Source organism: Salmo salar, chromosome 10, assembly GCF_965601325.2.
Source record: "Salmo salar chromosome 10, fSalSal1, whole genome shotgun sequence".
NCBI lineage: Eukaryota > Metazoa > Chordata > Actinopteri > Salmoniformes > Salmonidae > Salmo > Salmo salar.
In genome coordinates this window covers 63,129,784-63,156,071 of record NC_138300.1, presented here as the reverse complement: position 1 = coordinate 63,156,071, position 26,288 = coordinate 63,129,784, and the positions used below count along the sequence as shown (strand labels likewise).

Sequence of the window (26,288 nt, the reverse complement as noted above, 5' to 3'; positions counted from 1 at the left end):
TAGGCCTACAGTATATCGAAAATGTTATTTTTTTCAATGACGTGGCGGACTCTAAATTAATATCTAAGGGGCATTTTCCATTCGATATTCTCAGATATTCTCACAGATCCTAAGGGGCTTTTATATAATTCTAAATTAATTAATAATAATAATCGCTTTGTTTAAAAAGTAACAATATTTTGGAGATTTTGTTTTCATTTAAGCAAGAGTGAGCGAGAAAAAGGCAATTCTTGAACATGGGGTGAGACATTCTCACTAATTTGTAAATAAAGTCAGTTTGTTATTTAGAATTATTTATTTCTGGAGAAACCTAACTTGATATTTAGCAGACATCACTTGCTTATATTCATGAAGATGATGAGCAAATCGGCAAAGGCAAACTGTAATCTGCTGGCATCACGGCACGATATCAACATCACTTTAATTAGAGTCAGAAGATAGTTGAAGAAACTTGTGTGGACTTATGGAAAGGCTCAGTAAGAAATGTTTTATATCTTTTTTTAAATGATCAGAACATTAACCATGTGTGTTCGCTTGTTTTGTACTGTTCTAACTTACGAACATAACTTGATTATTTAGCAGACATTGTCGTGGAAATATTCAGTCAATAATATTTCTCAAATACCGGTGAGTTCAAATAGACTTTATTACAAAGTAATAGAAGCCGAGCTGGTTCATTTCCCTACTCTACATCCTCTTGAGGTAACTCAGCACTGTAAATGCTTTCACGTCAATGTCTTCGAAATGCTTAGAGTACAATTACCCCAACATCTATCCTCTTTCATATGATGCATTAACCAATAAAGCAGCTAACCCAACCCAATTATGATGTTAAAGTAGCTCCTAGACCCAACCCATCTGCATGTTTACAGTGGAATCTAGTCTCTCTTTTTAGCTCTGCTTCCTCTGTCATGGTGTCTTCAAGCTCACCCATTATGCAGCTGGAACTCACTTCTCGTGAGAACTATGCACCCACGAGGAGAAACATGACGATCTTTACAGCTGCAGGTGCTGTAAGGAGTACCATGTGTGGACCTGACCAATGCTGTCCCACCACCCCCTCCTGGTGTATTGATGTACACTCAATCTCCAGAATTCAGCCCGTGCCCTTGGTTATCTCTGCTTTCACCTGAGGATATACACACTGCAACACATGGGTCATTTCCTGACAACATAGACTCCCCTCTAACGCAAGATCACAAATTTGTGACATTTGAATGACAGGCCCCCCTTACTCCCATCGGTCTCCCAGTTGCCAGCTACCAAGCCATGTGGCAGGAGTCCTCATAAACTGATACCCCAACAATGCTACTAAAGTAACGCCTGCTACTACTAACATGGCCCATGCCTATAGTCTCCTTCAATTACCGTCCCTACAGCAACTGCCGTGAGAATTACTTCTGCATGCAAGTGTTCGCCGGCTGAGCCGTTCTCTCTTTTCACGCTCACTCCACATGCGCTCTCAGCACTCCTGCCCTGGTTTATGGCTCGGAGTCAGATAGAAGTGGTAAACGTCACTGTCACATTGCACGACTTTGTTGCTCTTTCTTTAGCCGGTTAGCGAGGGTTTTGAGGTTCACACACACTGTTTGTGGTCAAATTATTCCTACCATACATTAAGACACGATCTGACGTCACCTTCCAAGATAACCTCAAAAAAGCACAGATCAGAACAACAGTTTAGTTCAATTCATTTTTGTTTCAGGAAATCCAGACAAGCATTGACCAAATGACAAATTATTATTATTAACCTTTTCTTAATAACACTATCTCTACGACAAATGTCAAAGAGCATAACAACATACTGTTACTACTAAAGCCATTTTCAAAATGACTTCATACCATCTTATTTTACTGGTGATCTCTCGGAAGAGTTACCAGATCAGAAAGTTATCACCCTAACCCCTCGCAGAAATCCCACACTCCATAAATCCCAATCTGGTGAAATTTGTATCGAAACAAAAACCAAAAAATGTAAATCAGCAATTTACATATCACACTCCATTTGGAGTAACTGTCATCTCTTCTTATAACATATCTTTCCTTCTATAAGCAGACTGAACAAAGTACATTTGTAGATTTACCCAAAGGGCTCCCGGAAATGGGTATTTTTCCCCTTCGAACACATGATTCAAAAACAACATGTTAAATAAAAAATAAACCAATTCGAATAACTAATCAACTTAGAATTACAACAGTAATGGTACAATTTGAATAGAGACTGGTCTTTCTCATTCATTTTATAATTAAATCCCACCTGTTCCTGTCATTTCTAGTGAGATTGATCAGGCCTCGCCAGAAAGTCAGGATACAGGGCATTCGACACCAATCAAATATTTCCTCTCCCTTTTCTTTCCCTGACCTTCCGGAATCATTTAAACACCTTTCAAAATATTTCCACTCTTCTGCATACTCAATTTAAAACTTAATTGAAAAAACCCCATCCAAAATAAATCCCACAGTATCAACACTTGTAGTGCGTGTATATGGGAGGCAAAGTCAAGTGCAGGAGAGCGGACTATAATAAACAGGCTCCCTTTAATACCGGTTACCAAATCACAGCACATAACACATACAAGTGCCAAAAACACGGTCTAAAACTAAAGTGCAACGCCTGACAATAATCCACGTAACAAATAACAATCACTCACAAATACAACATGGGGAACAGAGGGTTAAATAATAAACAAGTGATTGGTGAGTGAAGCCAGGTGTGATAAGACAAAGACAGAACAAATGGAAAATGAAAAGTGGATCGGCGTTGGCAAGAAAGCCAGTGACGTCGAACCGCCGAATGCCGCCCGAACAAGGAGAGGGATCGACGTCGGCGGAAGTCGTGACAGTACCCCGCCTTGATGCGCGGCTCCAGCAGTGCGCCGACACCAACCTCGGGGACGACCCGGGGGACGAGGCGCAGGGCGATCCGGATGGATCCCACAGCAACAAAGGGTCTAGGACGTCCTCCACCGGCTCCCAGCATCTCTCCTCCGGACCGTACCCCTCCCACTCCACGAGGTACTGAAGGCCCCTTGCCCGACGCCTCGAGTGAGGTGATGACTAAAGACAGTACAGTATGGGGAGCACATACATAACGTTAGAGGGTCTGGCTGGATGACTGCTACTACCTGATCAGAGATGAGGTGATGACTAAAGAAAGTACAGTATGGGGAGCACATACATAACGTTAGATGGTCTGGCTGGATGACTGCTACTACCTGATCAGAGATGACGTGATGACTAAAGACAGTACAGTATGGGGAGCACAGACATAACGTTAGATGGTCTGGCTGGATGACTGCTACTGCCTGATCAGAGATGAGCTGATGACTAAAGCCAGTACAGTATGGGGACACATAACGTTAGATGGTCTGGCTGGATGACTGCTACTACCTGATCAGAGATGAGGTGATGACTAAAGACAGTACAGTATGGGGAGCACATACATAACGTTAGATGGTCTGGCTGGATGACTGCTACTACCTGATCAGAGATGAGGTGATGACTAAAGACAGTACAGTATGGGGAGCACATACATAACGTTAGATGTTCTGGCTGGATGACTGCTACTACCTGATCAGAGATGAGGTGATGACTAAAGACAGTACAGTATGGGGAGACACAACGTTAGATGTTCTGGCTGGATGACTGCTACTGCCTGATCAGAGATGAGGTGATGACTAAAGACAGTACAGTATGGGGAGACATAACATTAGATTGTCTGGCTGGATGACTGCTACTGTCTGATCAGAGATGAGGTGATGACTAAAGACAGTACAGTATGGGGAGCACATACATAACGTTAGATGGTCTGGCTGGATGACTGCTACTACCTGATCAGAGATGAGATGACTAAGGGATAAAAAATAATACTACGAGGGGTCCAGACCCCTTGAAGTACCCCAAAAATATATGTATGGCCTTACTGCTATTAGCCCATACAAACGCATTGAATAACAAATTCACAACATGGAACAACAGACAGTACCCCCAGAAAATATAAAGGAAGTTTGTTCTGAAGAGTCTGTCCTATATATCCCCTTATCTTTGGCACTAAACAGTCTCCATACTGTATATACTGTACTTCCATTCATTTTTCAACTGGCACGAGGGACCTTCAGACAAGTCTTGTGATGGGGGGGGGGGGGGCTATGTACAAAAAGTGCTGTAATTTCTAAACGGTTCACACGTTATGGATCAATCAATCAATAAAATGTATTTATAAAGCCCTTTTTACATCAGCCGATGTCACAAAGTATATTCTGTATAGTATATAACTATACAGAAACCCAGCCTAAAACCCCAAACAGCAAGCAATGCAGATGTAGAAGCACGGTGGCTAGGAAAAACTCCCTAGAAAGGCAGGAACCTAGGAAAAAACCTAGAGAGGAACCAGGCTATGAGGGGTGGCCAGTCCTCTCCTGGCTGTGCCGGGCGGAGATTATAACAGTACATGGCCAAGACGTTCAAATGTTCATAGATGACCAGCAGGGTCAGATAATAATCACAGTTGTTGTAGAGGGTGCAACAGGTCAGCACCTCAGGAGTAAAAGTCAGTTGGCTTTTCATAGCCGAGCATTCAGAGTTAGAGACAGCAGGTGTGGTAGAAAGAGAGAGAGAGAGAGAGAGAGAGAGAGAGAGAGAGAGAGAGAGAGAGAGAGAGATAAAAACAGCAGGTCCGGGACAAGGTAGCACGTCCGGTGAACTGGTCAGGGTTCCCTAGCCGCAGGCAGAAAAGTTGAAACTGGAGGAGCAGCACGACCAGGTGGACTGGGGACAGTCAGAGGTCATCAGGCCAGGTAGTCCTGAGGCATGGTCCTAGGGCTCAGGTCCTCCGGGAGGGGAGGGACAGGACACTAGACAAGACAGGATAATTACCAGATATAACAGACTGACCCTAGCCCCGGCACATAGACTATTCCAAATCCATTCAGCTGATGTTCTGAAAGAGCTGCAAAATCTGGACCCCTACAAATCAGCTGGGCTTGACAATCTGGACCCTTTCTTTCTAAAATTATCTGCCGAAATTATTGCAACCCCTATTACTAGCCTGTTCAACCTCTCTTTCGTGTCGTCTGAGATTCCCATAGATTGGAAAGCAGCTGCTGTCATCCCCCTCTTCAAAGGAGGTGACACTCTTGACCCAAATTGCTACAGACCTATATCCATCCTACCCTGCCTTTCTAAGGTCTTCGAAAGCCAAGTTAACAAACAGATTACCGACCATTTCGAATCCCACCGCACCCTCTCCGCTATGCAATCTGGTTTCAGAGCTGGTCATGGGTGCACCTCAGCCACGCTCAAGGTCCTAAACGACATCGTAACCGCCATCGATAAGAAACAATATTGTGCTGCTGTATTCATTGACCTGGCCAAAGCTTTTGACTCTGTTAATTACCACATCCTCATCGGCAGACTCAGTAGCCTTGGTTTCTCAAACGATTGCGTCGCCTGGTTCACCAACTACTTCTCTGATAGAGTTCAGTGTGTCAAATCAGAGGGCCTACTGTCTGGACCTCTGGCAGTCTCTATGGGGGTACCACAGGGTTCAATTCTTGGGCCAACTCTTTTCTCTGTATACATAAATGATGTCGCTCTTGCTGCTGGTGAATCTCTGATCCACCTCTACGCAGACGACACCATTCTGTACACTTCTGGCCCTTCTTTGGACACTGTGTTAACAACCCTCCAGACGAGCTTCAATGCCATTCAACTCTCCTTCCGTGGTCTCCAACTGCTCCTAAACACAAGTAAAACTAAATGCATGCTCTTCAACCGATCGCTGCCTGCACCTGCCCGCCTGTCCAGCATCACTTCTCTGGATGGTTCTAACTTAGAATTTGTGGACAACTACAAATACCTAGGTGTCTGGTTAGACTGTAAACTCTCCTTCCAGACTCACATCAATCATCTCCAATCCAAAGTGAAATCTCGAATTGGCTTCCTATTTCGCAACAAAGCATCCTTCACTCATGCTGCCAAACATACCCTCGTAAAACTGACCATCCTACCAATCCTCGACTTCGGCGATGTCATTTACAAAATAGCTTCCAATACCCTACTCAACAAGCTGGATGCAGTCTATCACAGTGCCATCCGTTTTGTCACCAAAGCCCCATATACTACCCACCACTGCGACCTGTACGCTCTCGTTGGCTGGCCTTCGCTTCATAATCGTCGCCAAACACATTGGCTCCAGGTCATCTACAAGACCCTGCTAGGTAAAGTCCCCCCTTATCTCCGCTCACTGGTCACCATAGCAGCACCCACCTGTAGCACGCGCTCCAGCAGGTATATCTCTCTGGTCACCCCTAAAGCCAACTCCTCCTTTGGTCGTCTCTCCTTCCAGTTCTCTGCTGCCAATGACTGGAACGAACTACAAAAATCTCTGAAACTGGAAACACTTATCTCCCTCACTAGCTTTAAGCACCAGCTGTCAGAGCAGCTCACAGATCACTGCACCTGTACATAGCCCATCTATAATTTAGCCCAAACTACTACCTCTTCCCCTACTGTATTTATTTATTTTATTTACTTTGCTCCTTTGCACCATATTATTTATATTTTATCTCTGAACTTTCTTCAAACTACAAATCTACCATTCCAGTGTTTTTCTTGCTATACTTTATTTATTTTGCCACCATGGCATTTTTTTGCCTTTACCTCCCTTATCTCACATCATTTTCTCACATTGTATATAATCTTATTTTATTTTTTTATTTTTTCTACTGCATCATTGATTGTATGTTGTTTTACTCCATGTGTAACTCTGTGTTTTTGTATGTTGTCGAACTGCTTTGCTTTATCTTGGCCAGGTCGCAATTGTAAATGAGAACTTGTTCTCAACTTGCCTACCTGGTTAAATAAAGGTGAAATAAAAATAAAAATAAATAAAATAAATTGCAGCATAACCTCAAATGAAAGCTGACAGTCTGCACTTTAACCTCATAGTCATTGTATCATTTCAAATCCAAAGTGCTGGGGTACAGAGCCAAAACAACAACAAAATGTCCACTGTCCCAATATCTTTGAAGCTCACTGTACATACACAAATGAAATATTTTATTATTTCATAGTAATTTCATATTTTTCTATTGCTTTCTACGTAATGAGACATTGGAATATTTTCAATGTTTTAGCAATTGAATGTTGAATAGTTTGGGCTTTGGAATTTCCATTAAAAAGCTTTACAGTCATTGTAAAACAAATGATCATAACCAAAATTATTTAAAAAAAATGATCAAACCAAACTGACCTCAAAAAGCACTAACCGCTCAGCACTAATGGATAGTCAGGAAAATGTTTTGTTGCTTCAAATCACTGCAATCCAAGGCAAATACTTTGCATTACAAACCATAGCAAATTCAAACATTGCATTGCATAATTCAAGGCAGTACACAATTAGATAGCTGACTGAGATATAGAGTTAGCGTACTACTAACTAACTGTAGCTACTTTAGTTGTAAAGTACACTATCATTATGCACAATCATGTAAACTAGCTAGCTGGATAAAATGTTCATCATTTATAAGTGTCACCAACAGTTGAAGAGATGACAAGCAAATCAGGACCAGCTCGTTTTAGGCAACTTGTTGGCTTTGACTGGAGCTCCCATTCAGACTATTGGGGATGAAGACATTCGTCAGATGTTCCTTATCAGGCAAAGTACAGACATCAGGAAATGATCAAGAATAGTAACCTTCCACGGTCGTGTGTTCCAAAGTATACGCCACCATCTAAAACTCCATATGACATGTTTAATTAAAAAGCAAGAGGTGTTTTGACAAACCCGACAAAGGGTCAACAGCAGTTGTCCACAACCATCGCTAGCTCCTCCTTCCCAGTGGCATCGATCACCCCTCATCACTAGCTCCTCCTCAGTGGCATCGATCACCCTTCATACTGTACGCGGCAACAACACACCGAGAGAGAGACGCTACTGGGGAAGGGAAGCGGATCAGTCGACGCCGTGGATATGATCTAAAATAATATCCGAAGAGGCAAACAGTACACCTTTCTCCCAAATAGCACTTTGATTCGAAAGGTGGAAAATTCCTGACAAGATTACTATTATTTAAATTCACCCTACCGAAACCCCCCTCCCTCTACTCCACCCTAGCTACCGAGATGCACACCGAGACTCGAAGCAAGAAAGTAAGTCTTGACCATTATTGACTTTGCCCTGTCCAGCAAACTGTAATCGGACGATATTGAAATGCGTTGACATTGTCAGTTACATCATGTGCCAATTGAAACAAAATTGAAGAGTGTCTGACAAGGTGGAAGGCAGCTGTAGGAAGCCTGACTGTTATGGTGCGTTCATACCCAAGTGGGAAGGTGGTATTTACCATAACTTGGAAAATATCTAGCGGGAAACTCAACTATCATCCTTGAGCTCCGAGCTCTCCCACATACTGACATTACCACTAAGGAAATTACCTTTTTGAGCACAATTTGTTTACACGCATGATAACTGTACTATTAGTTTATGGTTGAATCAGCTCTTGGCCAATCGGCGTTTCTCAACGACTTCAAAACACGTGATTGCGTTCAACTGATATTTACCACCTTCCCACTTCCTTAACAACGCAGCATTACATTCAGTTAGCTAGCTAGCTGGCAAACTAACGTTAGGCAATGGTACTTATAATAATAGCTAGCATATTAGTTAGCGCTCCAGCTAGATAGGGGACTGTCGCAGGCTACTGAGAGCTTGATTGGTTCGATAGCTCCGACAGTCGACACCAGAATGTGCTGTTGCATCTCTCTCTCTCTCCAAATAACTGTACACTCCTCTGTAAACGTTGACAATGAACGTGCATGCAGACACTGGAACGGGTTTGCTATGCATTGCTTCTTGGGTGACACAGCCTGCTCTCATCCTCTCTCTCTGTGCGAACTTTGTGGTACAGGTTTTTTTTTTAAGTGCACTGTGTGAGCTAGGCAGGAAGGAAATGCACTGCAGCTTGTAGGACACCATCTTAGTTCCTTAAAGGGACAGTCCCGCTTGATCAAATCCCAACCCTGGGAATGAGCCAGGTGTACTGCCTAGACCTATACTGTACATGTACCCAGCATGCTGTGTCTTGTGCCCAGAACTTTCGGTACAGTTGCAAAGGGTCAGAGGGCAAGACAAGAATTCAGGCTCAACCAGGGACCGGAAAGGAAAACATCCTTCAAGCTTGTCTGAGGTGTCAAGACATTTCATCATTCACAAGACCATTATCCTCATACAGCAATAAGGATTCTCATGATTCATTGAATAGATCTCTTTCTGATCTATCATCATGCTGACAAATTATACATGATCTCTGAGATACCTCCACATTACTTTTGGTCTCAGTCGTTGTTTTTCTATGAGCATGACATAAATCCATTTCTGTAGTCAGTGTAGTTGTCTCATTATGATGAATGACAGTCATGCTGTAATGAAACGTGAATCGGATGTCGTCACTCGTCAGTGCTACAGGAGATACAGAGCTCACTCCCTTTCCTGTGTGTGCGTCTGCGGGTATGCGTCTCTCTGTGTGTGTGTCTGTGTGCAAGCGTGTGCTTGTGTGTGTGCGCATGGCATGGATTAGGCCAGCCTTGAAGGTGTAATCTATAAACAGGGCCTATAATACATTCCTGTGCCGGGCAGCAGCAGCCTCAGCAGGCCTAATGGTGAGCACGGTTGAGGGAGAGGCCATGTCATTTAGAGGCCAGCCTTGTCTCTGTGTGTGTGTGTGAGTGTTTGTTTCTGTGTGTGTGGATCAGCCCAGGGTGTGCCAGATGGTAGGTAATGATTAACAGTGGAGGACAAACTTTGCTCAAACTGCTTAAATGCGAGATGGGAGGTGAAGGCAGCCATCTCCTGTGTGTGTGTCTGGCCACATAGTAACCCACCCTAGGGAGGTGTCTGTCAGAGTGACATAAGGGACAGACAGTGACTGGTGGTGCCAAGGTACTGGCTTCTAGGTAACCTAGGCCTGCATTCAACCATGCCAAATTGTCACCTTACCAAATAAAGCTGACAAGTTAATTAAGGCAGAAACAGACAGGCACCCAGGTTAGGACTGGTGGCCCCATTCCCATTCTGAGATCTAGACAGGAGTGACCCTGTGCTATAACGGGGTTGTACTGTCACATGGAGCATGATATAGGAGGGAGAGGGGATTCATTGGTGAGGGTGTCACAACAGGGGGTAAAGAGAGGTGAGGTGACCCTGACTTGGGGGACAGGGGACATTGGCTGACTGTGGGTCAGCCAGTCATGGGGGTATGAGCTGAGTGGGAAAACAGGGTGGATGGTGTCACAGTCACAAGGGTATTAGTTTAGAAGGAAGGGCAGGACAGGAGGGTGGGGTTGGGGTGGATAGTTAACAGATGTATAAGCTAGTTTGGAAGGAGGGGAGGGGTGGGTAGGAAGGGTTGGGGTGGATGATGTCACATGGGTATTTGTTTCGGAGGACAGGGGCGGTGGTAGGGGGGGGGTCACCATGTCTTTTTCCGGTGAGTGAGACGGTCGGTGCATGGGGCCTGTCCTGCCTCAGAGACTATTTTTAGGACCAGGACACCATTTATAATGTGAAGTTAGTCTAGGGCTGGGATGGGCTAGAGGGGTTGGGCTGAGGGTATGGGTGGGGTTGGGATATAGGGCTAGGTTTGGGACCTGGAGGGGGTTAGGGCTGCAGCTGAGGGATAGGGCATTGGGGGAGGCTGGGGGATAGGTTTTAGGTCTGGGATAGGGTTGGGGTATAGGGCTGTGACTGAGGGATAGGTCTGGGGTTGGGACAGGAGGATAGGGCTTGGGCTACGTTATAGGGCCGGGCTGGCTGTGGGTATAAGCAGGCATGCAGATGGGCTGTCAGAGACCACAGGCACGCCTAGAATCTGTCTCCTCTCTCTCTCTCTCCACCTTTCTCCCTCTTATTTCCTCCCCTCCCTAAACTAGCCCCCCCTGCCCAACATGGAAAGAAGTGTAGGAGTGAAAACATAAAAAGAGCTATACCTGGAATATAACTCCCCAACACTCTCGCCTGAGCTAACAAGGATCAGCTAGCTCCTAGCCTAGCCTGCAACCATCTGGGAATGCAGTCCAGTTCTCTCTGATTGCTGCTTTTCGGCTGTAACACCAGTGTTACACTAGTGTATACACCCTTATGTTATACCAGGGAATTTGTGTTTCCATAGCAAGGGCTGACAATGAGGACTTGTGAAGAGCAGAATCAATAATCAACAGAGTTGCTTTGTGTGAAGGTGTTAAAGTTCACAGTTGGCCATTGTTATGTAAATGAAAACTGAAAAGTACCAGTGGCCTGGCTGTGGCCCTAAGTAAGAGCAGGTCCACCGGAGCCGTGGCCCAGTGAGACGGAGCCGTGGCCCAGTGAGACGGAGCCGTGGCCCAGTGAGACGGAGCCGTGGCCCAGTGAGACGGAGCCGTGGCCCAGTGAGACGGAGCCGTGGCCAAGTGAGACGGAGCCGTGGCCAAGTGAGACGGAGCCGTGGCCCAGTGAGACGGAGCCGTGGCCCAGTGAGACGGAGCCGTGGCCCAGTGAGACGGAGCCGTGGCCCAGTGAGACGGAGCCGTGGCCCAGTGAGACGGAGCCGTGGCCCAGTGAGACGGAGCCGTGGCCCAGTGAGACGGAGCCGTGGCCCAGTGAGACGGAGCCGTGGCCCAGTGAGACGGAGCCGTGGCCCAGTGAGACGGAGCCGTGGCCCAGTGAGATACGGGTGCCAGCCCGTTTAGATGGAAACATGAGTCTGAGCCTTCTGCGTAAAACACTGGGGTAAATCATGTATGGAAATGCTCCATGAGTGTCTTTCTGGGTCCCAAATGGCAGTCTATTCCCTATTTTGGCTCCCGAGTGGCACAGCGGTCTAAGGCACTGCATCTCAGTGCTAAAGGTGTCACTACAGACCCTGGTTCGATCCCCGGCTGTATCACAACCGGCCGTGATCGGGAGTCCCATAGGGCGGCAGACAATTGGCCCAGCGTCGTCTAGGTTAGGGGAGGGTTTGGCCGGGGTAGGCCGTCATTGTAAAATAAGAATTTGTTCTTATCTGACTTGCCTAGTTGAATAAAATAATAATTATGGGTGATTCTACAGAAGTGGTGCAAATTGCATTCCCACCCCAAAAAACCCAGTTATGTCTCCAAATTTAGGACATTTTATTTACATCATGATATGTTCTTATTCAATCCAAGGCAATAATCAACATATTTTTTAATTAATAAACTGTCAAACTTCAATTAATAGCCTGAGTATTTATTTGCTTAAATCACCGAACAGGTGCTTTTTAGAGACAGGCACCTACACTGACTGTACTAAACATTAGGAACACCTGCTCTTTCCATGACAGACTGACCAGGTGAAAGCTATGATGCCTTATTGATGTCATCTGTTAAATCCACTTCAATCAGTGTAGATGAAGAGGAGGAGACAGGTTAAAGAAGGATTTTTAAGCCTTGAGACATGGATTGTGTATGTGTGAATGGCAAGAAAAAATACTTCAGTGCCTTTTGAACAGGGTATGGTTGTAGGTGCCAGGCACACCGGGTTGAGTGTGTCAACAACTGCAACGCTGATGGGTTTTTCACGCTCAACAGTTTTCTGTGTGAATGAAGAATGGTCCACCACCCAAAGGACATCCAGCCATCTTGACTGTGGGAAGCATTGAAGCCAAAATGGGCCAGCATCCCTGTGGAATCTTTTTGACACCTTGTAGAGTCCTTGCCCCCAACAAATTGAGGCTGTTCTGAGGGCAGAGGGCGCAACTCAATAATATTCCACTTTTTTTTACTCACTTTATTTCCTTAATGCACACAGCTTTTGCTCATTTGCATACTTAATTTCTTAATTCCATCATTTACTTCCAACGTTTTAATACATGTTTTCATTTACAGCACTAATTGGTTATCATTTGCACACTGTCATGTTTATTTTGTCTTAGTATGCCTCTATAAAAAAATATATTCTTTACAGCACTCTACTCAGCAAATTGGATGTAGTCTATCACAGTGCCATCCGTTTTGTCACCAAAGCCCCATATACTACCCACCACTGCGACCTGTACGCTCTCTTTGGCTGGCCCTCGCTTCATATTCGTCGCCGAACCCACTGGCTCCAGGTCATCTATGAGTCTTTGCTAGGTAAAGCCCCGCCTTATCTCAGCTCACTGGTCACCATAGCAGCATCCACCCGTAGCACTCGCTCCAGCAGGTATATTTCACTGGTTACCCCCAAAGCCAATTCCTCCTTTGGCTGCCTTTCCTTCCAGGTCTCTGCTGCCAATGACTGGTTCCAGAACTGCAAAAATCACTGAAGCTGGAGACTCATATCTCCCTCACTAGCTTTAAGCACCAGCTGTCAGAGCAGCTCACACATCACTGCACCTGTACATAGCCCATCTGTAAAAAGCCCATCCAACTACCTCATCCCCATACTGTATTATTTATCTTGCTCCTTTGCACCCCAGTATCTACTTGCACATTCATCTTCTGCACATCTATCACTCCAGTGTTTAATTGCTATATTGTAATTATTTCTCCACCATGGCATATTTATTGCCTTACCTCCCTTATCCTACCTCATTTGCACACATTTTCTATTGTATTATTGACTGTATGTTTGTTTATCCCATGTGTAACTCTGTGTTGTCGTTTGTGTCGCACTGCTTTGCTTTATCTTGGCCAGGTTGCAGTTGTAAATGAGAACTTGTTCTCAACTGGCCTACCTGGTTAAATAAAAGTAAAATAAAATAAATACAAAATAATTATTATTCTCCTGACTGCATTTTTGGCAGTTCTTACTTCCACTACTAGAGGGTGATCGACCACTTTCTATGGGTCTGTACTCTAGAAGTTGTTGACTGTTTTTGCGCCGGTTAGCTAGCAGTTCTAAGCTGTTAGCAGCCAATGGCCACATAAAAGGAGTGAGCAAGTTGGTAAATCTTCATGTATTTTAAGAAGAACATCTAATATGTCAAGAAATATGTTTGCTGGGAGAGACATCTGTCCAAATGAAAGATATCCAGCCAAATGTTAGCTATGGGAATTCTTTCAAGTCCAAAATACACTATATATACAAAAGTATGTGGACACCCTTTCAAGTTAGTGGATTCAGCTATTTCAACCTTACCCTTTGCTGACAGGTGTATAAAATCGAGCACACAGCCATGCAATCTCCATAGACACACATTGGCAGTAGAATTGGCTTACTGAAGAGCTCAGTGACTTTCAACGTGCCACCATCATAGGGTACCACCTTTCCAACATGTCAGTTCATCAAATTTCTGGCCTGCTAGAGCTGCCCTGGTCAACTGTAAGTGCTGTTATTGTGACGTGGAAACATGTAGGAGCAACAACGGCTCAGCCGTGAAATGGTAGGCCACACAAGCTCACAGAATGGGAGCGCTGAAGTGCGTAGCGCGTAAAATATCGCCTGTTCTCGTTTGCAACACTCACTACAGAGTTCCAAACTGCCTCTGGAAGCAATGTTAGCACAATAACTGTTCGTCAGGAGCTTCATGAAATGGGTTTCCATGGCCGAGCAGCAGCACACAAGCCTAAGATCACCATGTGCAAGGCCAAGAGTCGACTGGAGTGGTGTATAGCTCGCTGCCATTGGACTCTGGAGCAGTGGAAATGCTTTCTCTGGAGTAATGAATAATGCTTCACCATCTGGCAGTCCCACACACGAATCTGGGTTTGGCGGAGGCCAGGAGGACGCTACCTGCATAGTGCCCACTGTAAAGTTTGGTGGAGGAGGAATAATGGTCTTGGGCTGTTTTTCATGGTTCTGGCCCCTTAGTTCCAGTGAAGGGGAATCTTAATGCTACAGCACATAATAACATTCTAGACGATTCTGTGATTCCAACTTTGTGTCAACAGTTCGGGGAAGGCCCTTTCCTGTTTCAGCATGGCAATGCCCAACTGCACAAAGCAAGGTCCATATAGAATTGGTTTGTTGAGATCGGTGTGGAAGAACTTAACTGGCCTGCTCAGAGCCCTGACCCATCGAACATCTTTAGGATGAATTGGAACGCCCACTGCGAGCCAGGCCTAATCACCCAACATCAGTGCCCGACCTCACTAATGCTCTTGTGGCTGAATGGAACAAGTCCCTGCAACAATGTTCCAACATCTAGTGGAAAGCCTTCCCAGAAGAGTGGAGGCTGTTATTGCAGCAACGCAGGACCAACTCTATATTCATGCCTATGATTTTGGGATGAGGTGTTCGACCAGCAGGTGTCCACATGCCTTTGGTCATGTAGTGTAAGTCAAAATGGTCCCAACGGAAACAGTCCCAAATGAAACAATTGACAACATAGAGATATATAGAGGGTCTCATCTTTGTATTTGTGCCATTATGGTGTCTGTGACAGCACGGGCAGCTCCATTGAGGCGATCTCCAACTGACCTACAGAGGACCACAATGTGGGTAGTGGACAAGTGCACACTTCAGGAAAAAGTGTTGAGTATTGAGATGCATTAGCCAGCGGACTATTTGCAATGACCCCCTTTTTTATAATTTTCTTTCTCTTCCACTGGCTCTATGCTCATTGGATTCTACCCACACACTCACACATCTACACTGACATTCCAACACATGCATGCATGCATGCATACATACATACTTCATACCCCCCCCCACACACACACACACACTGACACACTTTCACTCCTACACACTTCACACGCTGCTGCTACTGTTTATTATACAGTATACAGTATGTCCTGATTTGCCTAGTCACACCTACATGTACATATTACCTCTATCACCTCAACTACCTCGTACATCCAGCACATTGACTAGATACCGGTACTCCCTGTATATAGCATCGTTATTGTTATTTTATTGTTACTATTTCCTGTTTTTAGCTATTCTTCGTACTTTTTAACACTGCATTGTTCGGAAAGGGTGCGTAAGTAAGCATTTCACGGTAGTCTACGCCTGTTGTATTCAGCACGTGACAAATACAATTTGTTTTGAGGATGTTCCTTACTCATGATGGTTAATTTGTATGTATCCTTTTAAGAGTGTCCTGCTCCAGTAAAATAGGTCTTTAACTTTTTAACTGTTTGTGCTACAGACGAGCAGTGTTCTGCATTGTAAAGGTGCAACCATGGACACAAAGCCATGCTCCATTTGGTTTTATTACAGAGGCTGTGGTATAGCTAAGATCAGAGCAATATATATGCCTTCTAGGCAGAGTTCCTTTGTCCAGTGTCTGTGTTCTGTTTGCCCATATTCATCTTTTCTGTTTATTGGCCAGTCTGAGATACGGCTTTTTCTTTGCAACTCTGCCTAGAAGGCCAGCATCCCGGAGTCGTCTCTTCACCGTTGACGTTGATTGGTGTTTTGCGGGTACTATTTAATGAAATTAAAATATATTTTATATTTGAGATTCTTCAAAGTAGCCACCCTTTGTCTTGATGACAGATTTGCACACTCTTGGCATTCTCTCAACTAGCCTCACCTGGAATGCTTTACCAACAGTCTTGAAGGAGTTCCCACATACTGAGCACATGTTGGCTGCTATTTGTTCACTCTGCGGTCCAACTCATGTTTTATCATACTCCACCACTGTCTGATTTATTTAGTGGAACTTTCAATTGCTTTTCAACAGGACAATGACCCAAAACAAACCATTTCAATTGGGTTGAGGTCGGGTGATTGTGGAGACCATCACTCTCCTTCTTGGTCAAATAGCTCTTACACAGCCTGGAGGTGTTTTGGGTCATTGTCCTGTTGAAAAGCAATTGAAAGTTCCACTAAATAAATCAGACAGTGGTGGAGTATGATAAAACATTAAAGGGGTTTCCTCTACTACCACATGGCCTGCTTCCCAGATGGCACCCTATTCTCTTTATAGGACTACTTTAAAGGGAAAGTTCCCCCCCAGCCCACTGCATGAACAGTATGCGCCACTAGGGTTGCACATTTTGGGGAATATTCAGAGGTGGAAGCTTTCTGTGGGAATATATGGGAATTATCAGAAAAATTATAGTCTAGAAACTAAAGCTTTGGTTGTCTTCCTCTCGGGCTTCCATGTCTTCTCCCTGGACCTCCTCTTGAACATCAGACTCGGAGGCCTCATCTTCACTGTCACTTTCCAACCTTGTTGAGGATGGCTCGTTGTCAGGCTCAAAAAGCCTAAAATTTGCCTGGATGGCCACCAATTGTTCAACCCTTGTATTGGTCAGCCTGTTGCGTGCTTTGGTGTGTGTGTTCCCAAACAAGGACCAGTTGCGCTCTGAGGTGGCTGATGTTGGTGGGATTTGGAGGATGATTGAGGCAACAGGAGAACGCCTCAGATCCACAAAGTCCATTCCACCAGGTGGCTGATGAGATATGTTGGCACGACTGCCATATCGCATCTCCATCCCAAATCCCTGGCTTGTAAGTGCACTTCGCCAGACTGCCAAGAACCTTGCCCTCATCCAGGCCAAGGTGGCGATGACACCATAGGCCTTGTTGATCTCTGCACCAGACAGGATGCTCTTGTCAGCATACTTGGGGTCCAACATGTACGCTGCGGCATGTATGGGCTTCAGGCAGAAGTCTTCACGCTTTTTGATGTATTTCAGAACTGCGGTGTACTCTGCTTGGATCAACAGTGAAGTGGGCAGTGTTGTACAGATTTCTTCTCTTACATCTGCAAGCAGAGTCTGAACATCAGACAGGATGGCATTGTCTCCCTCAATCCGTGCAATGGCTACTGCTATAGGTTTCAGGCTGCTTACCACTCTCTCCCAAAATACATCAACCAGGAGGATCCTCTTGATGGGGCTGTCCATATCGGCAGACTGTGATATGGCCCTTTCTTGGAAAGACTCCTTCTCCTCCAGGAGACTGTCAAACACGATGACAACACCACCCCAATGGGTGTTGCTGGGCAGCTTCAATGTGGTGCTCTTATTCTTCTCACTTTGCTGCTATAACTTGATGACCCTTCACATAACTAACCATTTCCTTGGCTCTCTTGTAGAGTGTATCCATTTTTTTCAGTGCCATGATGTCATTGAGGAGCAGATTCAATGCATGAGGAGCACAGCCAATGGGTGTGATGTGAGGGTAGGACTCCTCCACTTTAGACCAAGCAGCCTTCATGTTCGCAGCATTGTCTGTCACCTGTGCAAATACCTTCTGTGGTCCAAGGTCATTGATGACTGCCTTCAGCTCATCTGCAATGTAGAGACCTGTGTGTCTGTTGTCCCTTGGAGAATACTGGTTGAGGGGTGGAGATGTAGTTAATTATTCCTTGCCCACGAACATTTGACCACCCATCAGAGATGATTGCAATACAGTCTGCTTTCTCTATGATTTGCTTGACCTTCACTTGAACTTTGTTGAACTCTGCATCCAGCAAATGAGTAGATAAAGCATGTCTGGTTGGAGGGGTGTATGCTGGGGGAAGAACATTCAGAATTCTCTTCCAATACACATGGCTTGTAAGCATCAGCGGTGAACCAGTTGCATACACAGCTCGAGCTAGACATTCATCAGCATTTCTCTGACTACGTTCCTCCATGGAGTCCAAAAACTTTTGATTCCAGGAGGACTCTGAGCTGTTGCTATCGATAAGGTGTCTGATTCATAATTTTCACCTCGAATAGAAGTAGAGGGACTTTTGTCAGAGGTTGCTTGTTGTGAGCGCTGAGGGAACTTTATGCACTTGGCCAGATGATTCTGCATCTTTGTTGCATTCTTCACATTTGATTTGGCACACTATTTGCAAATGTACACAGCTTTTCCTTCTACATTAGCTGCAGTGAAATGTCTCCACACATCAGATAGTGCCTGTGGCATTTTCCTGTAAAGATTAGAAAAAAACCGAGTAAAAAACAAACAAATACAATTCCATGAACAGATAAATAGTTAAGCAGTTAAATTAAACAACTCCTTTGTAAGATAAATGTTTTAAAATGAAACATGTATGGAAACAGGTGAATTAACACTCCTCAGTTAGCAGGCTCAAGCAAGCTAAAACCCACATGGTAGCAAAAACTAACTAGCAGAAATTGTTAACAAGTTAGAAATGATTTAAACACACTTTGCTGTAGGCTACTATTTACTAGTTAACAGAAAATCATGTATGTCGTATAAAATATATTCACATCACCCAGTATTGTAGTCAAAACTTACCAAAAAGCATGTAGTCCTTGGCTCAGACAGTGTAGTAGTGTGGGCTCAATAGCATCTCATTAGTGTACCAGATCTTGAGAATCAGCTGCACATGTGATGGAAGAATGCACTGTGCATGCAGAGGGTTGCAATTCCATTGAATTGGGGGTAGATTAACCAAAATATGCCACAAGACCTAGAATTGCCTTGTGTATCCCACAAAAAAGGTTCACTGTTATAAGATAACTTTTTTGATGAATTTAGCCAAAATTACCCAAATTCCCGGGCTTAATTTACAGTCGAAAAATTTCGCAAAGATTCCGGAAATTTACCGGAAAGTTTATGACCCTTTGCAACCCTATGCGCCACCAATAAGTTATATAAATGTAGTTACTTTCATAGCTGAAGTTAGGGTTGTCGAAAACATAAGGCATATTAGGGTTGAGAAGAACAAGTCTTGATCTGTTGCGCTGGTTTTTGCATCATGGATTGTTTGGACGAATCACTCGCGTGAGTGGCATGTTTGAATTACGGAAGTGGTTTATTTGGCCGATACAGCTGAGAGGAATTCAGAGCAGAATGTTCTTCACTGGAAGCCTGCTTGGAGGTGGTAAAATGAGGTTATAGGAGGAACAGCTCATTGTGTCTTAATTATGCTCTTGCTCTCTCTCTCTCTCCTCCTTCTCCCTGAGTGCACTCCTGAAACTCCTATTCCTCTAGTGCAGTATGAGAGTCCAGTAAGAAACAGAGCAGTCCAGTTCTATTTGGGTCTGTGTGGCATGTAAAACTACTCTTCCATGAATCCGGTGTAGTAGAATGTGTTATATTCTGGGCCTCTGTACAGTATCTGGTTTGTGTGTTATGGGAGTGTATGTGTGGTTCGGGGGGAAAGGATGGGTGGTGGTCTGGGTGAGGGGATGGAAGCATGCGAGAAGAACAGGCTGGGAACTGGGAGTCAGGCTGTGTGGTTTAGTTTGGGGATGAGGGCTGGGTGGGATGAGAGAGAGAGCTGTTTCCTTATCTCCCTCAGGCTGTTGAAATAGGATTTCACTACTGTACTGTAGTATCCTTTTGAGAGAGTGTTCGTTAGTGTGTATGGTGGGCGGATGGCAGGGGGTGGAGTAGGGTGTGTTTGTGTTAATGTGTGTGTGGTAGGGGTTTCCCATATTAGGGCTGATGTGACGGAGTGACCCCCTACCATCGCACCACAATCATTAACCAGCGAAATAATCCTGTCCCCCTAGCAACCCCTGCAGCACTGCCAAACACACGGGCCAAGCTGAAAAGAGACAGTGGGTGGGGAGGGTGTGTGTGTGTGTGTGTGTGTGTGTGTGTGTGTGTGTGTGTGTGTGTGTGTGTGTGTGTGTGTGTGTGTGTGTGTGTGGGGGGGGGGGGGGGGGGGGGGGGGGGGGGGGGGGAGAGCGAGAGAGACTGTACGTGTGTATTGATGTTGAGAGCTTGATATAAGCTGCTCAGGGCTCTGTTTGTAGGGCAGAGAGAGGGAGGGAAAGAGAAGGAGGTATAGAAAGAGGGAGGTGAGATGTCAAACATTTGATATGTCTCTGTGACTGTATTGTAAACTTGTTCTTATATTCTAAGACCAACACTGTGGTGTACTTGCTGTATAAGCCCTGTTTTACCCTAGTTGAACTACCACCCAGGTATACATAGGTAACAAATAGCCTAGAGCAGGGTTTCCCTACTGGTGGGGGAACAATTATCATGTTAAATTGTTGGACATAAGACTGTATAAACACCAGCAAATTAGATCCAAGTGATTTATATTTTGGAAATCTGTTCCAAAGTATTCCGTCGCATAATCAGTGTAGATGAAGAGGAGGAGACAGGTTAAAGAAGGATTTTTAAGTCTTGAGACAATTGAGACATGGATTGTGTATGTGTGCCGTTCAGCGGGTGAATGGGCAAGATAAAAAAAACCTTACTGGGTTGAGTGTGTCAAGAACTGCAACTCTGCTGGGTTTTTCACGCTCAACAGTTTCCTGTGTGTATCAAGCAAGAATGGTCCACCACCCAAAGGACATCCAGCCAACTTGACACAACTGCTGGAAGCATTGGGGTCAACATGGGCCAGCATCCCTGTGGAACGCTTTCGACACCTTGTAGAGTCCAGTCCCGAGGAATTTAGGTATTTTTCTGAGGGCAAAAGGGGGTGCAACTCAATATTAGGAAGGTGTCCTTAATGTTCTGTACACTCAGTGTATGTGATTGCATACAAATGTTAGAAAGGTTTGAAATGTATTATGTTTTAGTCGAATGATATCTGTTTGGGCGCAATATGTAGTCTACAAATAATTTGTAATTACGTTCTGGCCACCTGACCATGCACTCCAGAAGTGCTGGTCCCATGGTTCATGAGCTGAAATAAAAGATCCCAGAAATGTTCCATACGCACAAAAAGATTATTTAGCTTAAATTTGGTGCACAAATGTGTTTACATCCCTGTTAGTGAGCATTTCTCCTTTGCCAAGATAATCCATTCACTTGACAGGTGTCCTATCAAGAGCTGATTAAACACATTATCATTACACATGTACACCTTGTGCTGTGGCCAATAAAAGGTCACTATAAAATGTGCAGTTTTGTCACATAACACAATGTCACAGATGTCTCAAGTTCTGTGTGAGCATGCAATTTGCATGCTGACTGCAGGAATGTTCACCAGAGCTGTTCCCAGATAATTAAATGTTAATTTCTCTAACCCACTTCCGAAGTTGTTTTAGAGAATTTGGCAGTACGTCCAACCAGCTTCACAACCGCAGACCACGTGTAACCATGCCAGCCCAGGACCTCCACATCTGACTTCTTCACCTGCGGGATCGTCTGAGACCTGCCACCCGGACAGCTGATGAAACTGTGGGTTTGCACAACCAAAGAATTTCTGCACAAACTGTCAGAAACCGTCTCAGGGAAGCTCTTTTGTGTGGTCGTGGTCCTCACCAGGGTCTTGACCTGACTGCAGTTCGGCGTCGTAACTGACTTCAGTGGGTAAATGCTCACCTTCGATGGCCACTGGCATGCTGGAGAAGTGTGCTCTTCCCGGATGAATCCCGGTTTCAACTCTACCGGGTAGATGGCGTTGGGTGGGAGAGCGGTTTGCTGATGTCAACGTTGTGAATTGAGTGCCCCATGGTGGCGGTGCGGTTATGGTATGGGCAGACAAACTACGGACAACGAAAACAATGACATTTTATTGATGACAATTTGAATGCACAGAGATACCGTGATGAGATCCTGAGGCCCATTGTCGTGTTATTCATCCACCTTCATCACCTCATGTTTCAGCATGATAATGCACGGCCCCATGACGCAAGGATCTGTACACAATTCCTGGAAGCTGAAAATGTCCCAGTTCTTCCATGGCCTGCATACTCACCAGCCATGTCACCCATTGAGCATGTTTGGGATACTCTGGATCGACGTGTACGACCGCGTGTTCCAGTTCCTGCCAATATCCAGCAACTTCACACAGACATTATCGAGGAGTGGGACAATATTCCACAGGCCACAATCAATAGCCTGATCAACTCTATGTGAAGGAGATGTCACACTGCATAAGGCAAATGGTGGTCACAACAGATACTGACTGGTTTTCTGATCTACGCCCCTTCTATTCCCAGTCATGTGAAATCCATAGATTAGGTCCTAATAAATATATTTCAATTCACTGATTTCCTTATATGAAGTGTAACTCGGTAAAATGTTTGACATTTTTGCGTTTTTATATTTTTATTCTGTGTATACATAGCTTAGTGTAGCCCAGTAGTAGAAACTACTGTACATGGAACATTCTATCCAGAACACTTAGCTGAGAACCAGCAGGTGTCTGCTGCTCTCTATACAGTCCCTCAACAAAGAGGTAACTGGCATCTGTCTGGGATAGTCTGTGGCGTATGTTTTCTGAGGTGCGTCATGTGTCTCTATCTGTGTGCGCGTGTAGTTTTTAATGAGTGCGTGTGTGTAAATAAATATGTGCCTCAGTCTGTGTGTGGGTGAATAATAATAATAATAATAATTCACTCAAGACATTTTAGCTTTTCATTGTTTTATTAATTCATAAACATTTTGAAAAACAATTCCATTTTGGCATTATGGGGTATTGTGTGTAGGCTAGTGAACAACAAAAAACAAAATTTGATCAATTTTTTAATTCAGGCTATAGGTCAAGGGGTGTGAGTACTTTCTGATGGCCCTGTACATTATCTACACTGTATCTACAGTGCTTTAGGAAAGTATTCAGATCCCTTGACCTTTTTCAACATTTTGTTACTTAAAGCCTTATTCTAAAATGGATTACATAGTTTATTGTCCTCATCAATCTATACACAATACCCCATAATGACATCACAATACCCCATAATGACGAAGCAAAAGCAGTTTTTTAGAAATTTTGCAAATGTAAAAAATAAAATAAAAAAAAACCGGAAATATCTCATTTACAGACCCTTTACTCAATACATTGTTGCACCTTTGGCAGCGATTACAGCCTTGAGTCTTCTTGGGTATGACGCTACAAGCTTCTCCAATTACTCTCTGCAGATCCAATTACTCTCTGCCTCCTTGCTCGCACACGCTTTTTCAGTTCTACCCACAAATTTTCTATAGAATTGAGGTCAGGGCTTTGTGATGGCCACTCCAATACCTTGACTTTGTTGTCCTTAAGCCATTTTGCCACAACTTTGAAAGTATGCTTGGTGTCATTGTCCATTTGGAAGACCCATTTGCAACCAAGCTTTAACTTCCTGACTGATGTCTTGAGATGTTGCTTCAATATATCCACATAATTTTAATTCCTCATGATCTATTTTGTGAAGTGCACCAGTCCCTCCGGCAGCAAAGCACCCCGACAACATGATGCTGCCACCCCCGTGCTTCACGGTTGGGATGGTATTCTTTGGCTTGCAAGCCTCCCCCTTTTTCCTCCAAACATAATGATGGTCATTATGGCCAAACAGTTCTATTTTTGTTTCATCAGACCAGAGGACATTTCTCCAAAAAGTACGATCTTTGTCCTCATGTGCAGTTGCAAACCGTAGTCTGGCTTTTTTTATGGCGGTTTTGGAGCAGTGGCTTCTTCCTTGCTGAGCGGCCTTTCAGGTTATGTCTATATAGGACTCATTTTACTGTTGATATAGATACTTTTGTACCCTCCAGCATCTTCACAAGGTTCTTTGCTGTTGTTCTGGGATTGATTTGCACTTTTCGCACCAAAGTACGTTCATCTCTAGGAGACAGAACGTGTCTCCTTCCTGAGCGGTATGACGGCTGCGTGGTCCAATGGTGTTTATACTTGCGTACTATTGTTTGTACAGTTGAACATGGTACCTTCAGGCGTTTGGAAATTGCTCCCAAGGATGAACCAAACTTGTGGAGGTCTACAATTTTTTTTTTTCTGAGGTCCTAGCTGATTTCTTTTCATTTTCTCATGATGTCAAGCAAAGAGGCACTGAGTTTGAAGGTAGGCCTTGAAATACATCCACAGGTACACCTCCAATTGACTCAAAAGATGTCAATTAGCCAAACAGAAGCTTCTAAAGCCATGACATCATTTTTCTGGAATTTGCCAAGCTGTTTAAAGGCACAGTCAACCTAGTGTATGTAAACTTCTGACCCACTGGAATTTTGATACAGTGAAATAATCTGTCTGTAAACAATTGTTGGAAAAATTACTTGTCATGCACAAAGTAGATGTCCTAACCGACTTGCCAAAACTATAGTTTGTTAACAAGAAATTTGTGGAGTGGTTGAAAAAGTCCAACCTAAGTGTATGTAAACTTCTGACTTCAACTGTATGTGTTTTGGTAAAATTACATTTTTTCTTCTATACTATAAAATACTGACAACAAAATATTGTCATTTAGAGCATTTTTTTGGCAGAAAATAACAACTGGTCAAAATAACAATAAAGATGCAGTGTTGTCAGACCTCGAATAATGCAAAGAAAATAAGTTCATATTCATTTTTAAACAACACAATACTAATGTTTTAACTTAGGAAGAGTTCAGAAATCAATATTTGGTGGAATAACCCTGATTTTCAATCACAGCTTTCATGTGTCTTGGCATGCTCTCCACCAGTCTTTCACATTGATGTTGGGTGACTTTATGCCACTCCTGGTGCAATTCAAGCAGCTCGGCTTTGTTTGATGGCTTGTGACCGTCCATCTTCCTTTTGATCACATTCCAGAGGTGTTCAATGGGGTTCAGGTCTGGAGATTGGGCTGGCCATGACAGGGTCTTGATCTGGTGGTCCTCCACCCACACCTTGATTGACCTGGCTGTGTGGCATGGAGCATTGTCCTCCTGGAAAAAACATTCCTCAGAGTTGGGGAACATTGTCAGAGCAGAAGGAAGCAAGTTTTCTTCCAGGACAACCTTGTACGTGGCTTGATTCATGCGTCCTTCACAAAGACAAATCTGTCCGATTCCAGCCTTGCTGAAGAACCCCCACATCATCACCGATCCTGCACCAAATTCCACAGTGTGTGAGAGACCAGGAGAGGCCTACAAGCCACAGTCTCACACCCACTGTAGAATTTGGTGGATGATTGGTGATGATCTGGGGGTGATGAACTTATTTTCTCTGCATTATTTGAGGTCTGACAACACTGCATCTTTTTAGTTATTTTGACCAGTTGTCATTTTCTGTAAATAAATGCTCTAAATGACAATTTTATTTTGAATTTGGGAGAAATGTTGTCAGTAGTTTATAGTATAAAACAAAATGTTCATTTTACCCAAACACAGACATATACATTTTAAAACCAGAGAAACTGATAATTTTTTCCAGAGCTAGTGACCATTGTTCTATGACTCTTTCTTTATCCATAGGGCAAGCACTTTCTCTAAGGTGCAGGGTAGAGTACCAGGTGGTAGCTGGCTAGTAAGAGTTTTCAAGTTGAGGACTTCTGCCCTTTGTGATTTACTCGCCCATCTCAAGATGTTCAGTTCTATGTGCAGGCAAAGCCTGCGCAGACCTTGTGTTTAGCCAAGCTGACAGCAGCTTAGCTGCAGCTGGCTAGCCAATCTAGCGGATATTTCTGTCAAATCAGTTATGGCAAGATCACAAGAGCCAGTGTCTGGAAGGTGTTTCATAAGACAGTCGTTGTACAACGCCTTGCTACGAAAGTAACTTGCAACTTAGTTTCAATGTTTTATCACATCAC

General features: G+C 44.1%; 1 protein-coding gene across 4 annotated transcripts in view; it reads left to right on the top strand.

The window, feature by feature from the left end:
- Window positions 1–7,873: 7,873 nt before the first annotated feature.
- LOC106560668 (Krueppel-like factor 8) overlaps window positions 7,874–26,288 on the top strand; it is a 122,126-nt gene continuing 103,711 nt past the window's right edge. For 3 of the 4 annotated variants that reach the window (XM_045688010.2, XM_014123766.3, XM_045688009.2), the window contains exon 1: window positions 7,888–8,151. In XM_045688010.2, coding sequence (XP_045543966.2) covers window positions 8,125–8,151 — 27 coding nt within the window. In that variant the 5' untranslated portion in view covers window positions 7,888–8,124. Of the gene's footprint in view, window positions 8,152–26,288 lie in introns of all 4 variants that reach the window. The other variant, XM_045688011.2, reaches the window with a different exon arrangement.